The sequence below is a fragment of the Doryrhamphus excisus genome, chromosome 21 (genome assembly GCF_030265055.1).
Source record: "Doryrhamphus excisus isolate RoL2022-K1 chromosome 21, RoL_Dexc_1.0, whole genome shotgun sequence".
Lineage (NCBI taxonomy): Eukaryota > Metazoa > Chordata > Actinopteri > Syngnathiformes > Syngnathidae > Doryrhamphus > Doryrhamphus excisus.
The window spans coordinates 3,594,325-3,616,715 of NC_080486.1; the positions used below are offsets into that span (position 1 = coordinate 3,594,325).

General features: G+C 40.8%; 2 protein-coding genes across 6 annotated transcripts in view; one reads left to right on the forward strand and one right to left on the reverse strand.

Moving 5' to 3' along the window:
* pex2 (peroxisomal biogenesis factor 2) overlaps positions 1-22,391 on the reverse strand; it is a 253,053-nt gene that overhangs the window by 95,841 nt on the left and 134,821 nt on the right. The window lies entirely within an intron of this gene.
* Positions 1-22,391, forward strand: part of zfhx4 (zinc finger homeobox 4) — a 118,137-nt gene that overhangs the window by 44,076 nt on the left and 51,670 nt on the right. For all 3 annotated transcript variants that reach the window (XM_058059540.1, XM_058059539.1, XM_058059542.1), the window contains one exon: positions 18,239-18,473. In XM_058059540.1, coding sequence (XP_057915523.1) covers positions 18,239-18,473 — 235 coding nt within the window. The remainder of the gene's footprint in view (positions 1-18,238; positions 18,474-22,391) is intronic.

Sequence of the window (22,391 nt, forward strand, 5' to 3'; positions counted from 1 at the left end):
TCTTCTCTAAGGGCTTCAAGCAGATGGCCGGGACAGCATTAGTGTGCATGAGTTTTATGTGTCCAGTCCAAGCACCGTTGTCTTTGATAGTCACTATACAGTGGAGTGGAACGGTAATCCGTCAATATGACGATACAAGATTTGTTGAGTAAAATATTTCATTTTAAAGATTTCCATAAGGTTTCCGTTACCGTAAATTACCACAAATGAACATTTTCCCTGTCGTTGATGGTGACCATGTTATTCTACCAATTTTACATACATGTGTGTACCAAATTTAAAGTAGTAGTAGTACAGGTCAGATTTTTGTACTTGGTAATGGTAATGGTTTTATTTCATTTGAACATGCATCAGATTACAATTGAATGCATCACATAATCAGTTCACAGTTCCACATGTCCAAAAGGAGTAGGAAGAAGCAAAGCTTAGCTTACAATCGGTAACTGTTACATTTGTTCACTTCCTGCTTTCTTAATATAGTTTAAGGTATTTTTTTATATGTATGTTTTTTATTTTTTATTTTTTTTTACAATCAGTAACTGTTACATTTGTTCACTTCCTGCTTTCCTAATATAGTTTTAGGTATTTTTTATATATATGTTTTTTTATTTTTAATTTTTTTTTACTATCAGTAACTGTTACATTTGTTCACTTCCTGCTTTCCTAATATAGATTAAGGTATTTTTTATATATAATTTTTTTTAATTTTTTAATTTTTTTTTTACAATCAGTACCTGTTACATTTGTTCATTTTTGTAATTAAAAAATACTTTAAAAATATATTTAAAAAATATATTTATATTTATTGTAATTTTAATTTTTTTTATTTTTTAATTTTATTTTTTTCACGTACCGTGAAGTCATTCTGGTAGCAAATACCTTTAACAGTATTTTTCCATAGACAAACCCATAGAACTGAGCTTTGGGTAATGACTGAAAGGACAAGAACGGTACAAGCGTCCGAGGGGTAGTTGTTCCTCCGTATTAAGTAACCAGGTCAGGTGGCTTAAGCATCTGGTCAGGATGTCTCCCGGACACCTCCCTAGGGATGTGTTCAGGGCACATCCGACCGGTAGCAGGCCTCGGGGAAGACCTACGACTTGTTGGCTTAGGAACGCCTCAGGATCTGCTGAGAGGAGCTGGACAAGGAACTCTTGGATTTTTATCTTATCTGACCTCAGATCGACTGATTTTTGGGTCTTAGACAGAACAAAGTCCATACCGACTTTGACCATCCGAATAAGGTCAAGGGTTTGGATAAGCATTGTTAAAGTTCTACTTCTCAATACAAGGTAGCTGGATCCACATTTCTCCTACTGTGACGCTATAGGATATTGATGTGGACAAAGTTGAGCTGAAATACTCCTCAACACCGCTACCAAATCAATAATCAATCGATTTGGAGGTAATTGTCCCTCCCTTGGACCGACCCCAAGTCTCTCTTCACATGCGCTCTCTGTCATTATCAGCATGTGGCCTAGTATTCGGCATTTCAGCATTCCAGCTCTAATTGATTTTAACCATTAGGTGCTCAGTGAATAGATAAGTAGTGGGAGATATTCGATTATACGGTGGAAAGAGAGCGAAAGAGAGAGAGGTGGGAATGAAAAGAGAAGTCTTGAGGGATGGCGTTGAAGAGAAACCGACTTGCGGTCCATCCAGTTTTACCCACTGGCCCCCTTATCCGCCTCGAAACAGCAGCAGCAACAGCAGCAGCACAATGCTACTGACCTCCTGTGAGTTCAAGCAGCTTAGGTTCTGGGAGGTAATCCCTAATGCTTTGAAATAGACCTGATAGAAAGCCCACTTACTTGTTCAGGATTAATGTGGGTCGGATGGCAAAAGGGGGGGGGGGTGGTCGGTTTGCAGGTTTTTAGCACATTTAGTTAAATTAAAACACAGGAATGTTCATATTTGTAATTGATTGCGATTAAAACGATGGATTGTTTTGAATGACTTTGAGTTAGCCGTCAAATTTCGATGGATTTATCGCAAAAGGAATGTGGTCTAAGTTCCGGATTGCGTACTTGTGGTGTGTCATGCGGTAGTCTTCTCCGAAAGGCACGGATTCCCACACTGTTTTTATTCAGTCAGCTTTTTGCCGTAATTCATTACCATGCATACATTTTCTACTTATATACGGGTCCTGGGGGTAGCAGTCTCAGTCGGAAAGTCCCGGTCTCTCTTCCAGATCCACTGGGAGGACACTAAGGTGTTCCCAGGCCAGCTGTGACACATAAACCCTACAGCCCCGGGGGCCTCTTTGGGCGAGAGGCGGGGTACACCATAGATTGGTGGCCAGCCAATCACAGGGCACATATAGACAAACAACCATTCACACTCACATTCATACCTATGGACAATTTGGAGTTGATAATTAACCTAGCATGTTTTTTGGAATGTGGGAAGAAACCGGAGTACCCGGAAAAAAAACCCACGCATGCACGGAGAGAACATGCAAACTCCACACAGAGATGTCCGAGGGTGGAATCGAACCCTGGTCTCCTAGCTGTGAGGTCTGCGCGCTTAGTTACGTCATTAATAAAGCTAATAACAATATATAATGTAAGGACAACATACAAAATAAAGTGGCTTTTTCCCAAAAAAACAAATTGTTTGTAAACCAAAACAACTTTCTGTACACCTTGGTTTTCTTGGAGAAAACCCACACATGCACGGGGAGAACATGCAAACTCCACACAGAGATTGCCAAGGGTGGAATTGAACCCTGGTCTCCTAGGCTTAGTTAAGTCATTAATAAAGCTAATATCAATATATAATGTAAGGACAACATACAAAATAAAGTGGCTTTGTCCCAAAAAAACAATTGTTTGTAAACCAAAACAACTTTCCGTACACCTTGGTTTTCAATGAAAATTATTGCCGTAGATATGTCTTGGTTATCACACCAAATACTGCGTTTTGCCAAATTTGTACCCTTTTTAAAAAATTCAAGTGGGAACTTGGTTAGCATCACTAATTTGTTCCAGAAGGTTCAACACTAACCAAAATGTATTCTAACCAAATAAATGTTACCCAATTAATCCATTCTAGTATGTACAATATTATTTTTCTAAATTGACAAATTTATTCTCATCAATTTTATGACTTTATTATTATTTTTTTAAATTCAGCACTAATACTGTTGCACACCTATACACTATAGACAGATCCCAGCCAGGCAATTTATGAATTATTTTTATTACATGGGTGGGTTATTTAACAGAACGGTAAATAACTCTGTATGTTGCCTTTTGAGTCCCCGGAGAAAACCCACACAGAGATGGCCAAGGGTGGAATTGAACCCTGGTGTCCTAGCTGTGATGTCTGCGGGAATTTGGGTTTTGAGGAGAAAAAGTAAACCATATTTTCTATTCATTTATGATGAAGTTTTGGTCATCGGGACAAAGCAATTTGAGACGGGGTATTGTTTTTTTAAGGCAAAAAAATAATGTTTAAAAAGATTTTTTTCACTTTCCGACGCCGCTACAGGTTAGCAAATGCTAATTATAGAACTAAGAACTGTGTTGTTATTTTTTCAGGTACTGCAGTTCCTTTTCCCCGCACAGTTTTGATACCAAAGGGTGATAACCAGTCCAATTTTTTGTCTTATCCCTTCTCCCCTTCTGTCAGAGTCTAGATTAGGACTAGCGGACTGGGCGGTTGGGGGTTGGTGGGGGAACAAAGGCAAACATTTGAGTAATCTTCAAAGAGTCCATTGGTATGTTGAGTGGACGCTGGTATGCGGACTGCGGCGGAGGCTTTTTTTTTTCAAGAGAAAACAATATCCTTCCTTTACACCGCCGGGGACTGGGCAAACACCACCAGCCGGGCGGCGACTCGACTCGACTTGACTCTACCCTGCCGTGCCTTGCCAACGCTATCATGTTACGGTAGCCTCCTGGAGCAGCGTGGGGGTTTATATGGGTTCTAGACGGAACAAATCAGGTTGTTGAAAATGCGGTCGGTTGGGTTTATGAGACTGGACGGTAATTGTTACAGGAGTTATCTCGACACGCGGTCGCTATTTTTTAGTGTTTGGCTTCTGATAAAGTATGCAGACGATAAAAAAAAAAAACGTATTAGTCGAAGCCAGACAACAAGCGTTACTAATGCTAATAATTTTGCTTTGGTGCAAAGTATTGTAAATAAAATACCACAGAGGGGAGCTTGCAATAAGAAATTATTTGTCCCTTGCTATATCACGGTGTTTCAAAAAGTAATTAGTAAACGACTGTTATGACTGACTATTATTGATTAAAACATTAAAATACAGGTGATATGTAGTATTAAAATATTACCTTACAACTTTACCTTACATTATATTACCTTAACACGGCATAAAGTCAGGTTCTCCTCCAATTCGGTGTGGAAGTGGTAGGTTTTTTGGATTTTTAAGTCGCTAACTGGTTAGCTTATTAGCTACGAGACACCTACTCCTGCAGGTACTCATACATCAAGACAACAGAATGCACACAGTGACCCACGGGGAGGCATAAAGTCAGGTTCTCCTCCAGTTCGGTGTGGAAGTGGTAGGTTCTTTGGATTCTTAAGTCGCTAATTGGTTAGCTTATTAGCTACGAGACACCTACTGATACTAGCTACTCATACATCAAGACAACAGAACGCACACAGTGACCCACGGGGAGGCATAAAGTCAGGTTCTCCTCCAGTTCGGTGTGGAAGTGGTAGGTTTTTTGGATTCTTAAGTCGCTAACTGGTTAGCTTGTTAGCTACGAGACACCTACTCCTGCAGCTACTCATACATCAAGACAACAGAACGCACACAGTGACCCACGGGGAGGCATAAAGTCAGGTTATCCTCCAGTTCGGTGTGGAAGTGGTAGGTTTTTTGGATTCTTAAGTCGCTAACTGGTTAGCTTATTAGCTACGAGACACCTACTCCTGCAGCTACTCATACATCAAGACAACAGAATGCACACAGTGACCCACGGGGAGGCATAAAGTCAGGTTATCCTCCAGTTCGGTGTGGAAGTGGTAGGTTTTTTGGATTCTTAAGTCGCTAACTGGTTAGCTTATTAGCTACGAGACACCTACTGATACTAGCTACTCATACATCAAGACAACAGAACGCACACAGTGACCCACGGGGAGGCATAAAGTCAGGTTATCCTCCAGTTCGGTGTGGAAGTGGTAGGCTTTTTTGGCTTTTTAAGTCGCTAACTGGTTAGCTTGTTAGCTACGAGACACCTACTCCTGCAGCTACTCATACATCAAGACAACAGAACGCACACAGTGACCCACGGGGAGGCATAAAGTCAGGTTATCCTCCAGTTCGGTGTGGAAGTGGTAGGCTTTTTTGGCTTTTTAAGTCGCTAACTGGTTAGCTTGTGATTCAAGCAATGTCATGAGTACTGCGTTACTCCGTGAAGGCCTCATTTAATTCACTCTTAAAAAGAACATTTTGTCTGCCATTTTGTGACAGATTCAAAATGAACTCCCTTTTGTCCGGTATAATCACCATCAGATTTCTCACGAGGATCCACCCCAGGGATAATTTCTCCCATTTCTCTTTCATTAGCGGGGGCTCTCTGTATTAGTTTTGTTCCCTGTACCTTTTGTTTTGCGCTAAGTGAAACCATGTGAAGAGTTGGGGCTAACTGGAAAACAATACTCCCTTCACAGGCTCAGGAATGTGTAATTAGTGATTTTGAACCCGACTACGCTTGTCTAGATTCTTCCCTATCATTCACTCCGCTTGTGTGTCTTGTTCTTTTGTTCTGCGCTCCTATAGTTTCACGGCGTCTTTGTCTCTCAAAACCAATCAGTGCCTAGCCGTGTGTTTCTACCATTTCTTTTGTCTAAGTATCGCTAATGGATATTTTTTATGCAAGACAGCATCCTGTGAAAAGCAAAGAAAACCAAACTTGGCAAAAAAAAAAAAAAAAAAAATGAAATAAATAAAAAATGCACCACCCTCCCGGCGCCAAAATTATTTTCCCTTCTCTTTCAGTTTTAGTTAAATATAACAACATCAGTGTAGTACAAACCTCTTTGATGGTGCCAAGCAATTAGCTCAAGCCCCAGATTTCCATTCCTTTTATTTTTGTTATTTATTTATAATTTTTTTTTTTTTTTTTTTGACGTCTCTCACAGATCCTGTCAATTAGGACTTTGCCTTGATTTTCACCCCGAGCATCTTTGCATGTTTGGGAAAATGGAAAGTGATTAACCCTGCCCAAGAGCGTGTTAGCATTTCTGCAGCATCCCTCCTCCTATATTGGGTGGGGGGGGGGGGGTAGAATCCCATGAGTGTCTGATTTGACTATGGAGTGGATCGGTGGGTCGTGGAATCGCACGAAACATACAAAAATACAACAAATGTACTTCACTTTCTTGATGGTGCTATGCTTTTTTTTTGGGAGTTTTTGGATACATTAAAGGTGAATCACTGGTTTTGGGAATATGACGACTTTTGGGCTATCACACTATCAGAAGCACTAACCGAAATATCCAACTTCTTGTACATAAATATATGAATTTACTTTACTCCCAACAGTTAATTTCAGTAGTTTTTAATTATGAGTTCGTTCCTGGCTGAGATGCCCAGTCCCCTAGCCGAGGATCGGTTGAAACCAGATCAAACCAATGCACCATCGAACAGTTAATGGGACTGTTCGAGGACAACTGGTCGGTCGTGGAATCGCACGAAATATACGAAAATAACACAAATGTACGTCACTTTCTTGACGGTAGTTTTTAAATTATGAGTCCATCCTTTCTGTTTCCTGGCTGAGATGCTCAGCCCCCTTGCCAAGGATCGGTTGAAACCAGATCAGACCGTTGCACCATCGAACAGTTAATGGGACTGTTCGATGACAACTGGTCGTTCGTGGAATCGCACGAAATATACGAAAATAACACAAATGTATGTCACTTTCTTGACGGTAGTTTTTAAATTATGAGTCCATTCTTTTTGTTCCTGGCTGAGATGCCCAGCCCCCTAGCCAAGGATCGGTTGAAACCAGATCAGACCAATGCACCATCGAACAGTTAATGGGACTGTTCGAGGACAACTGGTCGGTCGTGGAATCGCACGAAATATACGACAATAACACGAATGTATGTCACTTTCTTGACGGTAGTTTTTAAATTATGAGTCCATCATTTCTGTTCCTGGCTGAGATGCCCAGTCCCCTAGCCAAGGATCGGTTGAAACCAGATCAAACCAATGCACCATCGAACATTTAATGAGACTGTTCGAGGACAACTGGTCGGTCGTGGAATCACACGAAATATACGAAAATAACACAAATTTACGTCACTTTCTTGACGGTAGTTTTTAAATTATGAGTCCATCCTTTCTGTTCCTGGCTGAGATGCCCAGTCCCCTAGCTAAGGATCGGTTGAAACCAGATCACTTTCTTGACGGTGCTATACTTTTTTTTGGGAGTTTTTGTATAAATAAACGGTGAATTACTAGTTTTAGGGACGTGACGAGGTCTGGTCAGTCTCACCTACCGGCATCGGGTACGACAAGCGTCGGCTTTTAGGCCCTAATGGGTGAAGGTCAGCACGGCTAATAGAGAATAAGTGGCTGAGCCTTGCTGTCTAAATCTAATGCTAATGTAAATACTCATCCATTCTGCTTGGGGAGGTGGGTGGGGGGTGGGGGGGGGTGGAGGTGAACCGGCTTTTAAGACACCATACACACACACACACACACACACATATGCACTGAGTCTGCTAAAACCAGAGGGGGCGGCTCTGTGTGATGGGAGCTCGGGAGAATGAAGTGATTTTTTTTTTCAAGAAACGGGGGGGCGGCCAAGGGAGGTCAGGAAGCTGTGAACTTCAGATTGACCTTTGACCCATATGTCAGATGTACTTACATCACGCCTGCAAGTGTGTGAAATGTATGCATGTGTGTGGAAGTCACAAAAAAGGGAAATCCGGTTGGTCGGGATTGGAGAGTTATAGTATTTTTTTTTTATCGTTTTTACTTCCTCATTGTTTCTGCTGACGTGTAGTAAAAAGTAAAAGCATAATGGAGAAGGGGAAAAAGAACGTAGTGCACACGAACAGACAGATGGCAGTCTTTTATGAAAGACTCTGTGTGATAATTCATTTATTTGCCTTGGCAAGCCATTATGCAATGGTTGCTTATTATTATTATTGGGCGACCTAAGCTAAGCTCGCCCACAGGGCCTTCATGCACCTCATGGACCGGGGTTTCGGGGGGGGTTCTGAGCTGTGATTACACGGGACGACCATCAGCCAGGACGGAGACACAAGAGAAGCAATTTAGCTTGAGGAAATATTTTGCTTAGCTTTTATGATAGTGGAAGCTTTGCGAGCAAAAACAAGGAGCCAAGATCAGCAAGACCCGGGTGGGGGCGGGGGGGAAAAAGACATCTTTTATTATTATTTAGGGGTGCTTTTAAGTCACAGTAGCTGCAGAAGACGTAAAGGTTTCTGTTATTTCAGCGGCGATAAAAGACTCTTATTGTGAGATATTATGTTATCTTTTATGTTTTGATATTAATCGGACTTATCCTGAAATTCCTACTCTGTAAAGACGTTTTATTTAAGGGTGTCCAGTCTTAGTCAAATTTTTCCGACTTCGCTTAGACCTCGCTAAGACTGGTTTGGTGGTTACTTAGAATAAAATAATCTGGCGCCAGTTGGTGCCAGTTCGCGCCAAAGCAATAGCACCTAGTGTCACCAATAAGGTGCCTAGTCGCGTGCAGTGAGTCAAACTACCTCTCAACTGGCTTGTGGTAACGGGGGCAAAAATTTCATAATCGGCACAAAGTGGAACCAAATGTCGCAAACAAGCCACCTATTGGAATCCACTGGAATGTAATGGCGCGAGCTAGGTTGGTGCCAGTTGGCGCCAAAGATGATGTGATTGGCATGTAGTGGTTCGCTGTAGCGCTGAATTAATATTCGCTCGGCATAAAATAAAATAAAATAAAATAAAATGTTTTTCTTCTTCTGTTGTTTATTGGCAGTTGGCAAGCAGCTTTCGTGTGCATTAGCGCCATCTGTGGAACCGAATCTAAACCCTTTGACACGCCATTCGCAAGTCCAGTTTTATTATTTATGTTGAGATATGACGCAACACACAGCTCGAGACGGTCTTCGATTTAAAAAAAATGGAGGCGCGCAATCGGCACTGGACTGCTGCGGAATTTTTTTTTTCGATTTAAACTAAATTTCAAGATTGGACGAACGAAAAACCGGCAATACGGAGTTATTCCAACAAGTGAAAGAAAAACTCGAGGAAGTCGGTATCACATGATGTTGGTGTTTACGTTTTACCGCGAATGCCCCAGTGACTATTCTGGTTGATTATAGCGGCGCATGTAGACACGCGATTGGAATATTCCTTTCCAATCAACCATAGTGAGACCCTGGTTAGCATAAGCCTCGGTTAACGTTAAAAATTTCTGGCAATGTTTTGTCTTGGTTTGCATGCATTTTTGGTTAGCATACAATATGGCGCCTGTCATATCGTGTCAATACACTAAAAGTCTGTGTTCCGAATGTATTTTTTAAATCACAAAATGACCTTGCACGCAGTCTCTCAGCTTGCTAATGCAGTGGGACCTTGGTTAGCATATGCCTCGGTTAACGTAAAAAAATTCTGGCATTGTTTTGCCTTGGTTTGCATGCATTTTTGGTTAGCATACATTATGGCGCCTGTCATATCGTGTTAATGCTTATGCAGTGGGACCTTGGTTAGCATATGCCTCGGTTAACGTTAAAAATTTCTGGCAATGTTTTGCCTTGGTTTGCATGCATTTTTGGTTAGCATACAATATGGCGCCTGTCATATCGTGTTAACGCTTATGCAGTGGGACCTTGGGTAGCATATGCCTCGGTTAATGTTAAAAAATTCTGGCAATGTTTTGCCTTGGTTTGCATGCATTTTTGGTTAGCATACAATATGGCGCCTGTCATATCGTGTTAATGCTTACGTATGCAGTGGGACCTTGTGTAGCATATGCCTCGGTTAATGTTAAAAATTTCTGGCAATGTTTTGCCTTGGTTTGCATGCATTTTTGGTTAGCATACAATATGGCGCCTGTCATATCGTGTTAACGCTTATGCAGTGGGACCTTGGTTAGCACATGCCTCGGTTAATGTTAAAAAATTCTGTCAATGTTTTGCCTTGGTTTGCATGCATTTTTGGTTAGCATACAATATGGCTCCTCATGTAAACGTGGCTACTGATATTTGTTAAAAAGCACACGGCCTCAAGTTGCTTATTTGTTTTCCTTTCCATGCATTATATTTACTACTCTCAGTGGAAGCGAGGTGGCACATACCTGAGCCCTTCGGCTTCTCTTTTTTTAGCACGCGTAGATTCATCAGCAGCCATCTCGCTATTTATTCCCGGGGGGGGGGGCGGCAGAACAGCAGTAGGCAGTAACATGTGTTCACGAGATGGTAGCACAGGTTGGAATTCTACACTTGGCAGCCTTCCAGGCAGAGTTGGTATGTGTTTAAAATACTTTCAAGGAACAAAACATGCTTTTGTTGTTTTCCGGGGGCCAAGTGGGGCTGTTTTTTGTCTCAGATGGACGCCCACCCCTTTGGGTGGGAATACCGGAAACTGGTGACACTACAAAAAAAACGGTAAAAAAAAAAAAGGTATAGTCTGCTTTAAAAACAATGATAAAAATATTTTTTTTTTCTTAGCTAGTTATGTGAAGGGTGCACATTTGGACACAGGCACGCATGTGACAGTTCTTTACATATAAAAAACATGCACGCACACGCTCCGACACTCACATAGCTGTTATTAAGACATAGCTACAGCGGCAGTATGTGTTCATTAGCGGCCTGCTTCCACGCTTAATGACAGGAAAGAGTCATGTTGGTGCTGAATACCCTAATTTGTCATTTGGTTTATGGAGGAAAATAGCGAGCCTTTCTTGCTTTTGAAATATTTTTGTCGTTACAAGTTTGCGCACACAATGGGGGAGGCGAAGGGAGGGTGGGAGAACGCAATTGAAATTATATAGGCAGACACAAAAAACACACTTGTGAAGTAAAAAATGACACACATACACAAGTAGAGGAAAGATAAAAGAAGTTTTTCGCCGCGACGTATTTTGCCGTGCCTTATTAAGAATTCAGTTAATGAGACAGCTTTGCCGCCACAGACAGAACAAATGAATGTGATGCCGAGCGCCCCCCCCCCATACACTCTCAGCTCAAACCAAGGTGTGTGTGTGTGTGTGCGCCAGAAAGGTGTTTTGTAAACATCTCATTCGGCATAATGAATGTAGTCCTCTGTCTTCTTCTCACACACACACACACACAAAAACACACCACGAAGGAGCTTCCACACCTGTCAAATTAAGTCCCCCCCCCATCCCACCCCGCCCTACTCCATCGCTATTCCAACGTGTGTGTTGCTTCACGGACAGGACTGACAATGTTGTGTTTACTGACAAGTAAACAGGAAGTCCCCCGGTGTGGTAATTTGCATTACGAAGAGGTGTGTGTGTGTTGCGTTTGAGGGACTGTTTATGATCTTGATTGGCCCACTGGGAATGTTAGCTTATTTGGTTGTTTGCCAAACACTAATTTGCAACAATTAACCGCCACCAGGAGCTGTGATGAGGCGCCACGAGGAGGTGTGTGTGTGTTTTTTTTTTTTTTATATATATAATTCCGTGGACGAGCACAGACAATTAACGTGGCGCTAATGTTTATTATTTAACCAGTCTCAGGAGAATGTGCTTGAAAATTAGATATCACTCACGTTTGTGCAGTTATTTTATTATTATATAGTGAAACCTCTGTTAGCATTGCATGTGCTTTGGTTTAAGTCAAATCTACGGCAAAATCTCACATAAATTTTCCCGTTAGCATACAATTTGTCGTGTCACTGTGTCATTCCAGTTATGTTCATTATGTATTTTTGCATTTTTAATCACAAAACTGACTTTTTAGCAACCTATTAGCTTGTTAATGCAGTGGGACCTCGGTTAGCATATGCCTCGGTTAACGTAAAAAAATTCTGGTAATGTTTTGCTTTGATTTGCATGCATTTTTGGTTAGCATACAATATGGCGTCTGTGTTCCGAATGTATTTTTTAATCACAAAATGACCTTACAAGCAGGCTCTCAGCTTGCTTATGCAGTGGGACCTTGGTTAGCATATGCCTCAGTTATGTTAAAAATTTTTGGCTTTGATTTGCATGCATTTTTGGTTAGCATACAATATGGCGTCTGTCATATCGTGCTAATACACTAGAAAGTCTGTGTTCCGAATGTATTTTTATCACAAAATGACTTTGCACGCAGTCTATCAGCTTGCTTATGCAGTGTGACCTTGGTTAGCATATGCCTTGGTTAATGTACATGCGTCTTGTCGTGTCACTGTGTCATTCCAGTTATGTTCATTATGTATTTTTGCATTTTTAATCACAAAACCGACTTCTTAGCAACCTATTAGCTTGTTAATGCAGTGGGACCTTGGTTAGCATATGCCTTGGTTAATGTACATGCGTCTTGTCGTGTCACTGTGTCATTCCAGTTATGTTCATTATGTATTTTTGCATTTTTAATCACAAAACCGACTTCTTAGCAACCTATTAGCTTGTTAATGCAGTGGTCCTTGGTTAGCATATGCCTCAGTTAACGTAAAAAAATTCTGGCAATGTTTTGCTTTGATTTGCATGCATTTTTGGTTAGCATACAATATAGCGCCAAACAATTTATTGATGAATAATCCACAAAATTCAAACCTCAAAGTAGCAAAGGACGACTGTGTAGAAATTTTAAGTTTAAAAAATAACAATGCTAATCCCAATGCTAACATATGTGAGCCTATATTAGCTCTTATTATGTCTACTATACTGGGTAATAGAAGTGTAAAGGTGACTATAGGGGTATTATTTCATGTGTAGAGGGCTCTATTCATGTAAAAAAAACATATTTAGAAGGTCGTAAACAGGTTTTATTATGTAAGACAAGCAAGTTTGACACGGGTACCACCTTCTTGTTTTGCCATGTGTTATTATGAATTATTATGAATTATAAATCATGAGTCTGTGATTTTTGTTTTGGCTGCAAAAAGAACCCAACAAATGTTCAATGTTTCCGTGTATGAGCAAGCTAATACAGTAGGCGTGTTGATCTTGTTGTCACATCGTGTATTTGGCAACAATCTGGCGTTTTGTGGCTAATACCATTATATGCAGAATAACCGATACAAAACAGAAAAATGTATTGAAAATGAATTAAAGGCCGCTTGTTGAAAGATCTGCACGTTATTAATTGAAGTCGGAGGTGACGCACACGCACGGAAAAGTCAACCCAACGAGGGGACGGAATGGGAATGCTGTTTTTCCTCGTCAAATGTTCACATTGTCCAACTCCTCATTGTTGCCAGCTGCGGGGGTTTCGCATTCAACGTGTGCTGTCAGTGCCACTTGCCTCTTTCATGGCATTGCGGCCATGCAAAGCCACCCCCTACCTCTCGGCCTTGCATGCCCCCCCCCACCCCCTTCCCTCCCCCCGCCGCCCCCATCAACCACCCCTCCCCTCAGCCCACCTTGTACTGCTCTCATACACCCGACCAAGCCAAGCATATCGAGTGTGGCTCTGTTGTCGCTGCCGGGCTAATGAACAATGCACAAAAACAAAAGAGCAGGCCAAGCTTTTATTATCTGATCCTGTGTGGTGGGAGGAGTCGAGGGGACCGGGGGCTGGGGGTGCAGGGGGCGGCTTTTGAATGTTGCATTTCTTTCATAAAAGCTTTTAACTCATTGATTAATCATTGCATAATCAGAAGTTTAAAAGGGTGTTTGGTGCAGGTGTGTGACACCCATGCCCCCCGCCCCCCCCCACCACCACCCTCTGTCCCTCCCTGCCTTCATACATCTTTAACAAACAGGGATTATCAACATAGCTACAGCTGCTAACACATCTTTTCTCGAGACGTTCTTTCTCTTCTTTGTCGGAAATCCGAGCTTTTTTTTTTTTTTTTTTCTCATGAGGGCGGCGGGACGTCCCCCCCCCTCCCTCGCAGTCAGAGGCCCTTTCAGAAGTCTTAAGTTTTAATTAAGTCCGAGTTGTCAGAAGAAAGCTCCCCTCGACCGCAGCTCAGGGCCATTAATTACAGCTATCTTTGTTTCTCTATGAAAGGAGGGCCTCCCTCGCACTTTTTTTTTTTCATCCCTCACTCCGGGCTTCTTTTCTTCTCACCGCACATACGTGCGCTCCTGGACATGCACGTCATATATCTCACATGGAAGTTTCATCCCTGCTGTCTTTCCAATGAAACGTTTTCGACGTTCCGGGCTTGTCATAATCCCAGAAAGCCATAAGCGACTCTCTATAGATCCTCCATGTTTCATTGTGTCATCAATCATTAGCGCTTTAGTGTTAAAAACAATGGCACTTTCTTTTTGTTCGGGATTCTAACACGGTTACTTATTTTGCAAGCCCTTAGCGCTTGGAGTGTAGCACTCCAACTAGGCCTTGATTTTTTTTCCCGGTGATGCAAACATGACAAATCCCTCGGAATCATCCTTGAACAGTACAAGTAATGTATAGTAAGCATCCTAAGTATTAGTGAGTGTTAGGTTGCTGTGTGATGAAGCGAATCAGAGGTTTTCCCTCCTAGTGGTTAGCGTGTCGGCAACACAGTCAGGAGATTGTCAGTCAGTCAGGACATCAATCATTAGCGCTTTAGCATTAAAAAACAATGGCGCTTTTCACAGCCGCTTTCTTTTTGTTCGGGATTCTAACACGGTTACTTATTTTGCAAGCCCTTAGCGCTTGGAGTGTAGCACTCCAACGAGGCCTTGATTTTTTTTTGCAAACATGACAAATCCCTCGGAATCATCCTTGAAGGTACAAGTAATGTATAGTAAGTATCCTAAGTATTATTGAGTGTTAGGTTGCTGTGTGATGAAGCGAATCAGAGGTTTTCCCTCCTGTCGGCAACACAGTCAGGGGATTTGGGTTCGTATCTCTATAGGTGACTCTCTATAGATCCTCCATGTTTCATTGCATCATCAATCATTAGCGCTTTAGTGTTAAAAAACAATGGCGCTTTTCACAGCCGCTTTCTTTTTGTTCGGGATTCTAACACGGTTACTTATTTTGCAAGCCTTTAGCGCTTGGAGTGTAGCACTCCACCTGAATGAATGGGTACTATATTGGGTAGAACGCGTAAACGTGACTATAGGGGTGTTATTTCATGTCTAAAGAGCTCTAAATTATGCTAAAAAAAACTTATTTAGAAGGTCATAAACAGGATTTCAGGCTGAACGGTGGACGAGTGGTTAGCACGCAGACCTCACAGTTAGGAAACTCGAGTTCAATTCCACCCTCGGCCATCTCTGTGTGGAGTTTGCATGTTCTCCCCGGGTTTTCTCCGGGTATTCCGGTTTCCTCCCACATTCCAAAAAACATGCTAGGTTAATTAGCGACTCCAAATTGTCCATAGGTATGAATGTGAGTGTGAATGGTTGTTTGTCTATATGTGCCCTGTGATTGGCTGGCGACCAATCCAGGGTGTTTCCCCGCCTCTCGCCCGAAGACAGCTGGGATAGGCTCCAGCACCCCCGCGACCCTCGTGAGGATAAGCGGTAGAAAATGAATCCCATAATAACAGACGCGGGCTGGCAGAGGTTCGGCATGCTGACCAACTTGTAAATGTATTTAACATTGTTAGAGCCCTCCAGAAATGAAGTAGCACCCCTATAGTCAACTTTACACAAAATAAGACTTATAATTAACTTTTTACTTCCTGTGGTTTGTTTATTATTTATTCTTCTATTTCTAGGTTGCACGGTGGTCGAGTGGTTAGAGCGCAGACCTCACAGCTAGGAAACCCGAGTTCAATTCTGTGTGGAGTTTGCATGTTCTCCAGCAACCCTCGTGAGGATAAGCGGCAGAAAATGAATGAATGAATGGGTACTATATTGGGTAGAATGCGTAAACGTGACTATAGGGGTGTTATTTTATGTCTAAAGAGCTCTAAATTATGCAAAAAAAACTTATTTAGAAGGTCATAAACAGGATTTCAGGCTGAACGGTGGACGAGTGGTTAGCACGCAGACCTCACTCGAGGAAACTCGAGTTCAATTCCACCCTCGGCCATCTCTGTGTGGAGTTTGCATGTTCTCCCCGGGTTTTCGCCGGGTATTCCGGTTTCCTCCCACATTCCAAGAACATGCTAGGTTAATTAGCGACTCCATGAATGTGAGTGTGAATGGTTGTTTGTCTATATATGCCCTGTGATTGACTGGCGACCGATCCAGGATTTATCCCGCCTCTTATTTGCTTTTAGGGATATGAAGCTTTGGAGTTGAACGACTCACTCAGGTTCCTAATATTAATTCTCTCGCCATCAGCACATTCCTGAGGGTTTGTTTAAGACCGAAAACTAGAGGGCTGTCTGTCTGTCGCTCTGGCACTCGGCAGGCGCTCGGGAGATCGCCGGCCAGCATATCCATGATTTATGAACGTTTAAAGGAGCACTTTGACTCCTGCCAGGCGTGGGCTGTGTAATGCATATTCAAACACACAAACACACTGTTCCTGCTTCTGTGTCTGGTGTGTGTATCCGATTTAAAATGTGGTTGTAATGGATGAACCTGCTCTCCGGGGAATTGAGTGGGATTTTGTTGGAAAATGAATGCGCTGTAATTAAGTGGAAAAAAAAAATGGTGTGTGCTTGTAGATCCTTTATATAGTTTGTAGCACAGTCAGCAACAATTTCCACTGATTTGCTTTCATCGTATAGAAAACACACGACCAGCCACAGCAGTGAAATCGAACATTTTGCAAATCGGATACTCAAATAAAAATTCCGTATTTTCTGCGTGGTGTCGTGTCGGCGGCGACCTCAAGACGCACAGACGGAACAAATTATAAAAATTAACAAAAATACAGAAATCCCTCATTTATCACACTTAATTCATAAGTTAATTTGTTAACCCGAGAGACCTCTAGACATGATATAACACCCCTATATTCACTTTTACACTCATATTACCCAAAATAGTAGCAATAACAAGCAAAAATATGACTAATATAAGTGTGTGTTGCTATAAATTTGTTCCCTAGGGGAGAAGAGTGGTGGGCGGACAAGATTTTTTTTTTTTTTAGTTTTTTTTTTTTAGTAAGGATTATTCAAACCTTCAACCAGAAAACTATTTATGAATAATCCACAAAATTCAAACCTCAAAGTAGCGAAAGACGACTGTGTAGAGCTTTAAAAAAAATAATATATAAATAAATAAATAATAAAATAATATAAAATAATAATATATAAAATATATAAAATATATAAAACATATAAAATTATTTAATTATATAATTATATATTTAATTATATATAATTAATAATAATAAATATAATTAATAAATATAAAAATAATATAAAAATAACAATGCTAATCCCAATGCTAACATAGGTGAGCCCATATTAGCTCTTATTATGCTTATTATACTGAGTAATAGAAGTGTAAAGGTGACTATAGGGTTACTATTTCATGTCTGGAGGGCTCTAGTCATGTTAAAAAACATATTTAGAAGGTCGTAAACAGGTTTTTATTATGTAAGACTTCCAATTCTTAACAGTAATTATCATTGTTATTATTATTATTATTATCATTGCCATCACTCTCTTTTGTGATGGACAAAAAAATAGAAGATATTAACTCTTATTATGTCGACTATACTGGGTAATAGAAGTGAAAGGTGACTATAGGGTTACTATTTCATGTCTGGAGGGCTCTAGTCATGTTAAAAAAAACCTATTTAGAAGGTCGTAAACAAGTTTTTATTATGTAAGACATCCGATTCTTAACAGTAATTATCATTATTATTATTATTATCAAAGTAAAAGTAAAAGACACTAAGTTTTGCATGATGATGGAAAGAACTGATGGATTTTTGAGGCATATTTTCCAAAGTATTTGCTTTGTTGGGGCTGCATCTGCTCACATACGGCAGCATCTGATTGTTGGATTAATAGGCAAAGTGCCTGGGACATTATCCATTGACGTTGCCGGCTTGTTTGAAGCCAGGGAAGTGGGATTTCTGGGCTTTGGATCTTTGGAAATGAACTGGAAACCCATGGCAGAGTGAAAAGCATTCATGGTAATAAAGTGGTAAAGGATACGGGGGCACGATTTGTTTTCAGATGTTCCCCTCAAATGTCCTGTTATATGATTGACGACACGTCTAAATGCACTTCCTGTTTTAATTATTATTATTATTATTATTTTTTAAACAGCACTTGCACAAGCTGGACAGCGCCTACAACCCGGAATCGTGCGTCTATTACTGCACTTTGTGCGACTACTCCACCAAAGCCCGACTCAACCTGGTGCAGCACGCCCGCTCGGCACGCCACCAGCAGAACGAAGGCCTGAGGAAACTGCAGCTGCACCAGCAAGGCCTGAGAGGGGACGAGGACGGACTCGGACTACACGAGCTGTTCCACGTCAAGGAATGTCCCTCAAGCCAAGGTCTGTGCTGCTCTTTTCTCCATTTTCAACTACAACTTCATTCTTGAATGGGAACTTATAAATGGAGATCAGAATGGGTGGAACCATTGATGATCAATTTGTTGTATAGGGGTCTTATTTCAGGTATGCACATTGGAGGCTATTTAGAGTGGTTATTTTATTGATTAAAGTGTTACAATAGATATTTCTTGAATCGGACCTGCAAAAAATGGATGGAACTATAAATCATCAATATGTTGTGTAGTGGTCTAATTTCAGGTATGCACCTTGGAGGCTATTTAGAGTGGTTATTTTGTTGATTAGAGTGTTAAACTAGATATTTTCTTAAATCAGACCTGCAAAAAATGGACGGAACTATGAATTATCAATATGTTGTGTAGTGGTCTAATTTTAGGTATGCACATTGGAGGCTATTTAGAGTGGTTATTTCATTGATTACAGTGTTAAACTAGATATTTATTTAATAGGATCTGCAAAAAATGGATGGAACTATAAATCATTACTATGTTGTGTAGTGGTCTAATTTCAAGTATGCACATTGGAGGCTATTTAGATTTTTTTATTGCTTATTTATTGATTGGTTGAGGTATTTCTTAAATTAGGGCCTTAAATCAGATCTTATAAAACCAAAAAAAATGGTGGAAATATTAATAATCAATATGTGGTGTAGAGGTACACCATTTTGCGGTGCTTATTTGATTATGAAATTGTCTTAAATAAGAGCAGAACCATTAATCAAGACTATGTGACTATGTGTACAGGTCTAATTTCAGGTGTGTGTTTTATGAGTTATTTGATGATTTAACTCAATTAAATTAGGTGACTATAGGGGTGTTATTTCATGTCTAGAGGGCTCTAATAATGTTTACCATATTGGGTAATATTAGTCTAAATGTGACTATAGGGGTGTTACTTCACGTCCAGAAGGCTCTGATATTGTTTACCATATTGGGTAATATTAGTCTAAAAGGTGACTATAGGGGTGTTACTTCATGTCCAGAAGGCTCTGATATTGTTTACCATATTGGGTAATATTAGTCTAAAAGGTGACTATAGGGGTGTTACTTCATGTCCAGAAGGCTCTAATATTGTTTACCATATTGGGTAATATTAATCTAAAAGGTGACTATAAGGGGTGTTATTTCATGTCTAGAGGGCTCTAGTAATGTTTACCATATTGGGTAATATTAGTCTAAAAGGTGACTATAGGGGTGTTATTTCATGTCTAGAGGGCTCTAATAATGGGCTCACTGCTATAACCCACCACGGGGCCAAATAAAGCGAGTGCCGGCAACTAGAGAAACTACTGAATTCCATCAGGACAGGAAGTAATTGTAATTATTTGGCAGTTTTCAGAATCTAAAACTATAATTTTTTAAAGAAGCATTAATTCCAATGCCGACAAACTCAATACCTACAAAAAAAAAGATTCCAAATTAGGATTATTTATTACAGAGGTCATTGTGACGACGTGCATTGTTGTTGTTGTTGCTTTCCACTGCGATTGCCCTTGGCTATAATTACATCCACCTTACTTTTCCTCCCTCTCGTCTTCCTTCTTGCACCACTCCCCTCTACATGCTGTCAAGTCGTCCTACCCCTCCCTCCTTCCCTCTCGCCTTTGGCCTTCCTATCCACATCACGTCTCCCGATACAGAGCCGTCCTTCCCTCCTAATCTCTCCAAAATGAGCATACTGTTCCTATTAGGCTGCTGCGCTTATATCTCCCCACAAATACACACACACATATAAAATACTGCATGCACAGGGACATCCCATGCAGGCGGGCAGCTTATGAAATTTCACCTTGGGAGGATCTCGGGCCCCTGCATGCACACGTACGTTATACACACACACACACATATATACACACATATACACACACACATGCAGCCTCTCCCTGGAGTGAGCTTTCATTTCCTTTCTCATGACCAAAGCAATTTGGCTTTCATTTAAGAGTCTCCGTCCTGCCAGCAGCTAATAAGTGTAACAGAACTGTAAAACATTCAGAGAAGAAGAAAAAAAAAAAAAAAAAGATTAATCGTTTTTCTTTGAGTGGGGGGGTTTGAAGGTTGGTGAGGGTATGTAAGGGATGGAGTTTAAAAAAAAAAAAAGGAGGGAGGGTGTAATTTAAACCAGAAGAGCAAGAGAGAGAGAGAGTCAGGGTCTATTATTTAGTCATCCTTATGTTAATGCTGCTGGGAGAAAATGAGCGCTTAACTTGTTTTTGCTTTGCTTGACCTGGAAGAGCGAGATGGGAGGGGGAAAAAAAAGGGGGGGGGGGGGGGGTGGAAGACACTTGGAATAGCATTCCAGTATAGCCCCAACACACACATGTGTGTGTGTATGTGTGTGTGTGTATATGTGTGTGTGTTACTACCACACCCTGACATGGACACTCATTACTTTGGTTTTAATTACACACGCATCACATTCCTGCACCATTTGGAGCCACAATGCCGCTTTTTAGATCCAACACTTCCTGATATTTTTCCCAAATCCTTTTGTGAGCAGATTTTCCGATTTTTTCCTTTATTTTTTTATTTTTTTTATTTTTTACACAATATCCTAATTCAAATCCTCTGCTCCTCAAACGCACCATATTTGTCACTACCGCCATCCTTTCCTTTTCCTATGTTGGTTTTGACTCCCAATAGGGAATTTCCCAAAATGGGAATGCTTAAGCGGAAGCTGGCAGGATACAAAACCGCTTTTTTGGCTTCTTGTTTCATCCATGATGTACATACAGTAGATTTGTGGGGGCCGTCTGTTTGTGTCGATGGGGCCGATGGCGCCGATGGGGCGGCATGGCTTAAGGTGGTAGAGGGGTCCATGTTATGGTCCAAGTACCCTTGGGCAAGATACCGAACTCCAAGTTGCTCCAGTAAATGTAATGTTTTTGACTATAGGGGTGCTATTTCATGTCTAGAGGGCTCTAATAATGTTTACCATATTGGGTAATATGAGTGTAAAGGTGACTATAGGGGTGTTATTTCATGTCTAGAGGGCTCTAGTAATGTTTACCATATTGCGTAATATTAGTCTAAAGGTGACTGTAGGGGTGTTACTTTATGTCCAGAAAGCTCTAATATTGTTGACCATATTGGGTAATATGAGTGTAAAGGTGACTATAGGGGTGTTATTTCATGTTCAGAAGGCTCTAATAATGCTTACCATATTGGGAAATATGAGTCTAAAAGGTGACTATAGGGGTGTTATTTCATGTCCAGAGGGCTCTAATAATGTTTACCATATTGCGTAATATTAGTCTAAAGGTGACTATAGGGGTGTTACTTCATGTCCAGAAAGCTCTAATATTGTTGACCATATTGGGTGATATGAGTCTAAAGGTGACTATAGGGGTGTTACTTCATGTCTAGAAGGCTCTAATAAATAATGCTTACCATATTGGGTAATATGAGTCTAAAGGTGACTATAGGGGTGTTATTTCATGTCCAGAAAGTTCTAATTTTGTTGACCATATGGGTAATATTAGTCTAAAGGTGACTATAGGGGTGTTACTTCATGTCCAGAAGGCTCTAATAAATAATGTTTACCATATTTTTTGATGATCAAACTACAAAAACACTCCATTTATAAGTAAGGAATCTTACTTCAAGGAAATTCACTTATCACAAATCGGGTTATGTTCGGGTAAATCGGGTAAACGTTCAAGGACTCTTTCGTCCTTCGTCGACATGGTGGGATTACATAAGAAAGTCCAAACATTTGATGTTGGAAATAAACAAAACAATTACAATCGTACTCAAACGTCTCAAACATGTCCAGCACTTCTGAATAGCCGCCCCCCCCCCCCAAAAAAACTGTTCCCACAAGTGTCCCCTTTATTGTAGGAAACATTTCAGTTGAAGTAGCCCGTATTTGTGCGTATGTGCACGCATGCTATTAGTTTTCTGG